The 9,777-nt window shown below is 47.8% G+C and overlaps 2 protein-coding genes across 3 annotated transcripts in view; one reads left to right on the top strand and one right to left on the bottom strand.

Moving 5' to 3' along the window:
- Positions 1-755, top strand: part of tuft1b (tuftelin 1b) — an 11,836-nt gene extending 11,081 nt beyond the window's left edge. For both annotated transcript variants that reach the window (XM_080525691.1, XM_080525690.1), the window contains one exon: positions 207-755. In XM_080525691.1, the coding sequence (XP_080381817.1) occupies positions 207-276 (70 nt within the window). In that variant the 3' untranslated portion in view covers positions 277-755. The remainder of the gene's footprint in view (positions 1-206) is intronic.
- Positions 756-4,924: 4,169 nt separating this feature from the next.
- Positions 4,925-9,344, bottom strand: LOC308152744 (protein C1orf43 homolog; the record flags this gene model as incomplete). The annotated part of the gene is made up of 7 exons (XM_080525804.1): positions 4,925-5,132; positions 5,732-5,790; positions 6,088-6,260; positions 6,490-6,546; positions 7,017-7,125; positions 9,074-9,175; positions 9,282-9,344. The coding sequence occupies 7 exons, from the start codon at positions 9,342-9,344 to the stop codon at positions 4,925-4,927; spliced, it is 771 nt and encodes a 256-aa protein (XP_080381930.1).
- Positions 9,345-9,777: the final 433 nt, after the last annotated feature.

The following is a 9,777-nucleotide window of genomic DNA, read 5'->3' as shown; positions in this document are numbered from 1 at the left end:
AAACGAATATAAAAATCCACGTTTATCAAAAAAACGTATAGGTGTGGACAGGGCCTAACACTGCAGGGTGGGAGGGGTCAGAGGTCATTTGTGTCTAACACTGCAGGGTGGGAGGGGTCAGAGGTCATTTGTGTCTAACACTGCAGGGTGGGAGGGGTCAGAGATCATTTGTGTCTAACACTGTGTTCCTGTTCTTTGGTCAACAGCAAACCGCTGTCACCGCTCCACGGCAACAAGTCGTTTCCCTTCATCAAGGTCATCGAGACCAAGTCCTGAGCAGAGAGAAGGGGGGAAAAAGAGGGAACGAAAATGAGCTAACGAGCGAGAGGAAAGTGTGTGAGAGAGAGAAAGAGATGCTCCCCGAAAACAGGGATGCAAAACCCATACCTAAACCACCACAACCCAGTCTGAACTCTGAACAGCTACCGAGTGTTCCCAACGTATATATACTGTGTAAATGTATATAGGCGGCACCTTCTAGCGCTGATGGTGATATCTGTTGGATTGCAGGCCTACTATACCAAACTGTACACGCCATCGCTTGAGACCACGCCACAATTAGAGCCTGCTTCAGTGTGCGTTGTGTTATTATCTTACTGTCAAACTTTCCCCACGCAGTATCTGGAAGTTGTGGAGTTCCAAGCCTATGCGATGTTATGATGACAGGAATGATGTCAGAGGGAGTTGAGAGTGAGTTCGGGGGACACCGGGACACAAGGGGGCGCCGTTTCAGCTGCAGAACGGTGCTACTTCTATATCCCCCCCCAGGCAAGACAAAGCAGGACGCTTCTATTCACACGCACGCACACACACACACACACACACACACACACACACACACACACAAACACAGGCACGTACTCATGAACGTACACTCGTGAACGTACACTCGTGAACGTACACACATGAACGTACGCGTACACACACACACACACACATACATAGACACTTCCGTAACCTAGTTAACTAGAATCCTCAGTGTCAGGTTTCCTTTGAACCTCACACACACACACACACACACACACTCACACAGACACATTCAGTCGGTTACGGCAAGGTCGTTAAGATGTTTCATATCTGTTAATATGTACCTGTTTTCACTGACATTAGATTAGGGGTTATAGAGCAGAATCTGTGCTTTGAGTCAGGAACTACCAGTACCTTCTTTTCTACCTATATTCTTTTCTAATATATTCCTTTTAGAATTCCATGTTCTACATTTCATTTGACATCCTCTTTTCTCTGCGCCAGGGTGTTATTATGAACCAACCAACTAAACGGTTCAACGTGGAAAAAATGCGTTGAATTGACATGAATTGCGCAGTGTAGCTGATGATAACCTAATGAAAAATGTTCCTCTGTACACATGTATACCCGTGGCTTATTAAGCTTATCATCTCCCAAAATCACAGACAAGGTGTTTAGTCTTGGGCCTGCCCTGGATGACCCATACCTCAACCCCTGTTCTGTACAGACAGGCTCGGATATGTTCTGGTCGCGTTGGACCTTTCCAGGTCTGTTCCAGTAACTATGGTGGAATGCGTAGCCAGACCAGAACAGTACAGCTTGGCTCTAACGGTGTGAACAGGGTGGTACTGTAACGTTATACAGGGTCGGGCACCGAAAAGATCTTGTACACCCTGCATGCCTGCATGTTACTACTGATGATTCACTGACTGCGTTTACTTGCACACCATATTCCCATTACGGTCAATATTCGGGTTATTGTAATAATCCGAATGAGGTGTTTACATACACATCACAATATTCAGATTCAAACAGGTGTAGGCTATACCAGGGGTCTTAATCGATATATTGCCGAATCGGAATATGGCCGTAATCGGGTTCGGTACGTGTTTACATGACTCTTGCTCAATCGGAAATATTGAGCATATTCCGATTAATACAGGAATATGGTGTGCATGTAATCAGTGTGTGCTGTCCTGGACTGTTTATACTGACTGTCCTGTCTGATTTATAAGCTGTTATTCTGTGAGATGTTGTTCATCTGTTCCGTGCGTCCTGGGGCCTTTAGGCTACAGGATGGACACGCCAGGGGAGGCTGGTGGAGGTAGAAATCGGAGGACGGGCTGATTGTAATGTATGGAACAGAATGAGCACACACGTGTTTGATACCATTCCTCATTCCAATCCATGCGTGACAATGAGATCTCTGATAGATCTGCCTCTGCCAACCTCCTCTGGTATACAGATATTTCATGTGAAAACTTTCCCTCTGTTGTAGATAGTAGTTGTGTAGAAGATAGATGCATGAAGTCGTTGTTATGTTATTGTTGTCTTTCTTTGTTAAAATAAAGCTTATTTAAATGTATGTGGTATAAAACACGTTGCGTCCTCCTATTTGTGTCTCTTCGTAAACTCTTGGACATGACGCCATCTGGTGGAAGAATTGAAACACACGGATGAAAAAAAGTGTTTTTATCTCCAAACACATTACTACTAATACATACAGACAAATACACAAACACAAAATAAATTAATGAGCTAATTCAATATAAATATACTATTTTCTTCTATACAAACACTCATTTGACACAAATGTACATGAATGAAGTTAGTTGAGACGATCCGTTTGAATTTCTAACAGCTGGACATTTCTCAACAGTAGAAGTAACATTGACTCAATAAAAATCAGACAAAATCAGCCAAACAAATATTCAACATGGTTTGAAAATGTAAAAACTCGGGGTGTCTGGGTGGTGTCGCACCCCGACGGCAGAAGAACACAGAGAGCGTCAACCTCAGCAGCGCGTGTGCGTTTCATTTCGGCATCTGAGCAGCCGGACAGCACGTTGTCTCACTCTGGCTGCCGCGGCATCTAGAGATTAGGCAAAACTCAACGTACCAAGAGGCAGTAGCAGCTCCGCAGTCAGAGCCACAGAAGACACGCAGCCAGTCAGAGACACAGAAGACACACAGCCAGTCAGAACCACAGAAGACACGCAGCCAGTCAGAGACACAGAAGACACGCAGCCAGTCAGAGACACAGAAGACACGCAGCCAGTCAGAGACACAGAAGACACAGCCAGTCAGAGCCACAGAAGACACGCAGCCAGTCAGAGACACAGAAGGCATGCAGCCAGTCAGAGACACAGAAGACACACAACCAGTCAGAGACACAGAAGACACACAGCCAGCCAGAGACACAGAAGACACGCAGCCAGTCAGAGACACAGAAGACACACAGCCAGTCAGAGACACAGAAGACACACAGCCAGTCAGAGACACAGAAGACACACAGCCAGTCAGAGACACAGAAGACAGACACACAGCCAGTCAGAGACACAGAAGACACACAGCCAGTCAGAGACACAGAAGACACACAGCCAGTCAGAGACACAGAAGACACACAGCCAGTCAGAGACACAGAAGACACGCAGCCAGTCAGAGACACAGAAGACACGCAGCCAGTCAGAGACACAGAAGACACACAGCCAGTCAGAGACACAGAAGACACACAGCCAGTCAGAGACACAGAAGACACACAGCCAGTCAGAAACACGCAGCAGCCAGTCCCGCCACGCACACGCGCTGCTGAGGTTGACACTCGCAGTCAGTTTTTTCCGCCGTAAGGCGCATGCCATGTAATTGCACGGCCCCTGGTTTCGATTCCGGCCATTGACCTATCCTGCATGTCATCCCTCTTCTCTCTCATCCATCCTTCCTGTCAATCTCTACTGTCTCTATCCCAATAAAAGCAGAAATGCCCCTAAAAAACTGTTTGTTGTTGTTGTTGAGTTGTGCTTGAAGTAACTTGCCTTGCACGCAGTGTTGCACTCCTGAGACTATTCCTCTGGTCCTGTGGTGCCTGACGAGTTCAATCAATCACACCTCAAGTTTTTCAAATATTTGAAACCATTTCAAATCTTTTTTTTTGGGGGGGGGGGGGTTGCACTCAGTTTGGTCACCACACAGGGATGAAGATGTCTGATCTTCCATTCACATGCTCTGTCTTGGGTACGTACTGATCATGTCCAATTTAAATAAAGTCACGTTGCGTACTGAGTACTGAGTACTGGGTGCTGACCCTGCACCTGCTTTAGGGGGTTTACACTGGGAACACTTTGACCCTAATTACACTACAGAGCCAAAACCGAGCTGAGCTGAGCCGGGCCATACTGGGCCGCTGGTATGTCCCGAAGTGGGCCGCTCCGTCATTTATGAAAGATGAAACCCTGAAGGCGGGGCTTGATGCTGAAACGTGATGCTGGAAACTTGATGCTGAAGTATTGCATTTGAGTAACGAGTCTGTGCGGGCTTTCTTCTTTTCTTTGAATAGTGTGTACAGCGTTTTTCCTCTTCTAGTACGGAAGTTGGGTTTTCCTTCTTCTTTAGCTGGAGACGTATCCCGCGGCAGTTGCTGAAACGGTGCTGGAAAATAGGAGGAACGTGTGAAAGGGACGTGTCTTTGCCAGCACGGTGTAAACCCTGTAGTGTGGAAAGCCAGAGTGTTTTTTGGTCATCCTCCATAGCAATCTGTCATAGGCTGCTCTCCAGTATGGTGGTCTCTCATAGGCTGCTCTCCAGTATGGTGTTCTCTCATAGGCTGCTCTCCAGTATATTGGCCTCTCATAGGCTGCTCTCCAGTATGGTGGCCTCTCATAGGCTGCTCTCCAGTATGGTGTTCTCTCATAGGCTGCTCTCCAGTATGGTGTTCTCTCATAGGCTGCTCTCCAGTATGGTGGTCTCTCATAGGCTGCTCTCCAGTATGGTGTTCTCTCATAGGCTGCTCTCCAGTATGGTGGTCTCTCATAGGCTGCTCTCCAGTATGATGGTGTCTCTCATAGGCTGCTCTCCAGTATGATGGTGTCTCTCATAGGCTGCTCTCCAGTATGGTGGCCTCTCATAGGCTGCTCTCCAGTATGGTGGTCTCTCAGAGGGTGCTCTCCAGTATGGTGGTCTCTCATAGGGTGCTCTCCAGGGTGTTGTATTTGTCCTTGAAACTCTTGAGTTCCAGGAAGTGTTTGGGCCTCTTGCTGCGCTGGCTGGTGGAGGGCAGGTAGGTCACCTGGATGGTGGAGGGGCTGCAGCGGACCGGGGGGCCCGTCAGGTCCTTGGCTGCTGACTGGTGCTGCTGGTCCAGACTGGTGGAACTGGAGTAGGCTTTCACCCTGAGGGGGGGGGGGGGGGAGGAATGGGGAGGGAGAGACCAAGAGAGGGAGGGACAGGGACAGGGAGGGACATAGGAAGGGAGGGACAGGGGGAGGGAGGGACCAAGAGAGGGAGGGACAGGGGGAGGGAGGGACAGGGACAGGGAGGGACGTAGGAAGGGAGGGACAGGGGGAGAGAGGGACCAAGAGAGGGAGGGACAGGGGGAGGGGGGGACGTAGGAAGGGAGGGACAGACCAAGAGAGGGAGGGACAGGGGGAGGGAGGGACGTAGGAAGGGAGGGACCAAGAGAGGGAGGGATGGAGAGACAGATCACGTGAGTATTAAACTCTCTAGGCTGCCCAGGCGAGAACAGTGATGTAGTGTTAAAAAAACAAAACAACAACAACAACATTTTAACAGATGCATTTAGAGTGTGTTCTTCACATCTACCAAGAGCATTGTTGCCTCCCTATCCTCTCTCCTCTATTCCTCCCATCTTCCTCTCCTACCTTCCTTCTCTGAACCCACGGGAGGAGAACATGGAAAGGGGAGGAGCTAAGAGAGCTGGAGAACAACTAATTAGGATGGGACGCGGGGCAGGGCCGGTCCGACAACTTACACGTCAGCCAGTTGGTTCAGGGCGTCCTGGTATTTCAGGAACTCCGCTTCTCCAAAGACCTGGAACACACAGCGAGAGTCACCTCGTCATGGCACAGACAAGACACCAGCATGAACGTTCATAAACAACACAGACCAGTCACAAGTACAGTCACTGGGACTGGTTCTACATGGCATATAAGCACGCCGCTCACACAGTAACACACCGCGTTGTGGCCGTGGAAGTGTGTGTACTTGACAGCAAACACACGTTCTTCCCGCAAACTGTCACACAGAACAAACATGTGGTACCGCCGTCGTTTCACATGACAGGTCACACACACACACACACACACACACACACACACACACACACACCCCTGTGCCGTGGCGTGCACTGTCGTAGCCCTCCAGCAGGTGGTCAATGAGGGCGCTGCGGCTGTTCTTGATCAGGGAGTGGCTGTGGGAGTTCCGCAGCTCCAGAAGCCAGTTGCGGAAACTGCGTCCGGTGAGCGCATCTGGGGTGTGGCTTATCTCGTGAAGGGGGATCCCTGGAGGTGGAGAGAGAGAGAGAGAGAGAGAGAGAGAGAGAGAGAGAGAGAGAGGGATAGGGAGAGATGGAGAGAGACAGAGAGAGGGAGAGAAAGACGGGAGGGAGGGGCGGGCGGGAAGGCAGGCATGAGCAAAAGAGAGGGAGAGAGAGAGAAAAAGAGAGGGTGTTCAATTTCAAACAGAAGACAAAATGGAACAGACAATATATCGCCTGGTGAGGACGTGTACCTGAATCGCGGATGGCATCCAGCGCCTTCATTCTGTACAGGTAGTTGTAGTAGCAACCTGAGGATTGGTCAGAATACAGGGGACATTGGTAATGCGCTCAGTCCTTACTTTAAAGGGTCGCGTCACCTTTTTTTTTTCACCAACCCTAACCCTTTTTTTTTTTTTACATCATATTCATTATCTCCAGCACCATCTACAAATGTGTAAACGGCAATGTTCTATGTTCTGTAGTTAGAAGGATAAGAAAAGGTCCTAAGAACACTACTCTGCATTATGTCATCAGCAGGAAGAAAAACAAGAAAAAATAAGTGATTATTCCCCCCCCCCAAAAAAAGTTAACTAACATGATGCTAAAAAGTGGTGAAATGTCCCTTTAAAACACTACATATAATATTCACTGCACAAATATAATCGTTGATCGAATGTATAAAGCACTTTTGGAGACACACACACACACACACAGAACTGTTGATAAAAAAAGACCCTTGTAAGAATGTGTTGAGGTCTAAGCTGGGTCAGTGACTCACTGAATGGTGTCCCGGGCCTGAGCCTATCGTCTTGCTCGGACAGGAGACGGGGTTCAAAGCGGATGTCCACGACCTTTGAGAGGCGTGCATCGATCTTCTCCCGCAAACCCTGAAAACAGCAGCAGCAGCACAATCAAAGGAGGGAGGAGGGGGGGGAATGCCGATCTATACAGACAACATTGTTTCTCCTATATGCATTCTGTCTGTATGTGTCCAGGCCAGGGAGGAGGGGGCTGGGGGTTGTTTATAGATAGGGCCTAACGGTTAGAGGGATGGAGCAGCATACAAATAGGTTCAATAAAAATGATTTGTTATTGACAATGACTTGGCTCAATGGTAGACCGGTTGGATCTTCCACGTGAGGGGGTCTGCGGGTTCGAACCCCGCCTGTGCCACTATATTATGCTATGTAACCCTTTCAGATCTCTCGATGCCAGTGGTGTAGTCTACGTGATACGCAGGACTACGCCGTATACCCACTAGGAAAGGCCAAGGATTTGCGTATACCCACTAGAAAATGCGCGAGGATACGTAACCGCGTTTTGTGACAGAACTTTCACTTTCATTCATAAAATTCACCCCGTAGACCTGTGTTACGAAGCACTTACTTCGAACTTTCTGACATGTTTGTTATCACATAACCAGTCGTTCAGAATGCTAGTCTCAGTATTTCCCCTACAGAGCCTTGGGGTGGGCGGGCCGCGAATTTGCGAAACCTAGGATGGTAGGGGGAGGCAGGGCAATACCGCTACCTGATTGGTTGGCGAAGCACTCCCTCATTTCGCCAGCCAGCTGGACTGAAAAAATCAGGTGTAGTGCTGAGGCACAAATATGTACATTTCAAGCCTGCAAACTGCGACACTTTAAATAAATGTGCAATAACACTATTGTGCAATATGACAACCCTAGTCGTCTATCTGTACAGTATAGTATAGTGGATAGTGTACATAGCCTTTATTTATGTAAACCAGCTCCTTCCCTTCTTGTGATTTTTTTAAAAGTGTTTTTTCCCCTTTCCTAACACCAGGGGAGCCACCCCTCCTAAATTTCGTTGTTTGGTACCTGTACTGTAGCAATGACAATAAAGACGATTCATTCATTCATTCATTAATTCATTCATTCATTCATTCATTCAAGTGTCTGATTATAGTTTCATGGTGTGAATAATAGTGTCAAAGAACTAGCAAGCTAGCTAGCTAGCTCAGAGGTGATTAGATGAGCTAGTCTGCTGCACACATGCCAGCTAAAGAGCTAACTGGAGGCACTTTATTATTTTACTTAAAGTAGATATACAATCTTTCTTATTCTGCTAGAATTGGGCTTTATGGTAATACCATAATGGCATATTTACAGTACATGGACAGTGGATTGAAGCATTGGAACAAACCCTCACTCATTGGAAATGTCTGTTTTTTGTAGTTGGACATACGATTTTCTTACAGGTGAGAGAGTAATTAAAGACAGTATCTGACTCTATTGCCCACAGCAACCCAATATTCAATTAGAATGATGTTATGATTTTATATGAATTCAATGTATACCTCTTATTAAATTATAAATACTCTGGTTGTTATATTTGCCTTTTGGGTGACAGCAAAAGAGGGAGAGAGGAGGATAGAGAGGGAGAGAAGGAGAGAGAGCAGGATGGTGTCGGCACACCAGAGAGAGAGAGAGCAAGAACCAGGTGAGAAAGTGGACATGTAGTCAAGACCACGTAAGTAGCCTTGAGAACCGATGGTTCTCGAGCCTAACGGCCCTTAGGGGGCAGGAGCCTATCTCCTGTTTCTGTAGCGTGAGGCAGCTTGATGTACAAGTACAGTCCATGCCACCCCCCCCCCCCCCCCCCCAAGGCAGCAAACACTGGTGTAGATGCATACTGTATGCATAAGTGAGTGTGGTGGTGCGTATGGGGTGTCGCTACGGGACAGGTGTCGCTCTGACTGGGAGGGCAAAATCACAGTATACCCACTAGAAAAAACTAGACTACACCACTGCTCGATGCCTAGCAGAGAGAGAGGGGCTTAGGAGGGGGAACAACTGTGAATGGTGTCTCGTGCCTTTGGTGCGTTGTGTCCGATAGGGGCGTGCGGTCCTCTCCGAGACCTCATAGCGAAACGCATGATCTGCCGCTTGACGAAGATGAACAGCAACACGAACACCTGCACAGGTCAGGACCACCATGTCGGTTAACATGAACAAATAACCACAATCTAGCTACATCGACACACCACACACATTTCTTCTTCTTCTTCAAATGTCACTTACCAGGCTGCCATAGGCCATCACTAGCACTACGTTCACACCTGACAAAGGTGACTCGCCCATCATGAGAACTGTCCTTAGACGAGATGTTCAGTTTGGCGAGCTGCAGATTTCTTTGGGGACGTTGTGTTGTATCAGACTTCAAGGCTACTACGAGGTTTGATCGGGTGGTTGCCATTGATTTAGTGAATCAAACATTGATCCCATGCCTGGTGAGACGGTATATCGAACCCGTCTCACCCTAAATGATGAATTGAACGAAGAAAGCTCACAGCGGCATGCATCCAAGACAACAGCAGACGGGCGGTAAGTCAGCTTGTTGTGGGTTGCAAAGCGCATGCGCAGGAGTGGTGGAACTACAAACTACCGTAACAACTGCAGTAAAGGGATATTAAATACACTCAATCTGTAAATCAATGAGGTGAGCAAAACCTATTGTGGACAAATGTGCTAATCTACACAGCGTTTAGCTGTGAACAAGTGAAATCCGACACTGACG

This window comes from Nansenia antarctica, assembly GCF_963989245.1.
Source record: "Nansenia antarctica genome assembly, chromosome: 3".
NCBI lineage: Eukaryota > Metazoa > Chordata > Actinopteri > Argentiniformes > Microstomatidae > Nansenia > Nansenia antarctica.
The sequence above is the reverse complement of the archived record's forward strand: the minus strand, read 5'-3'. Positions and strand labels throughout refer to the sequence as shown.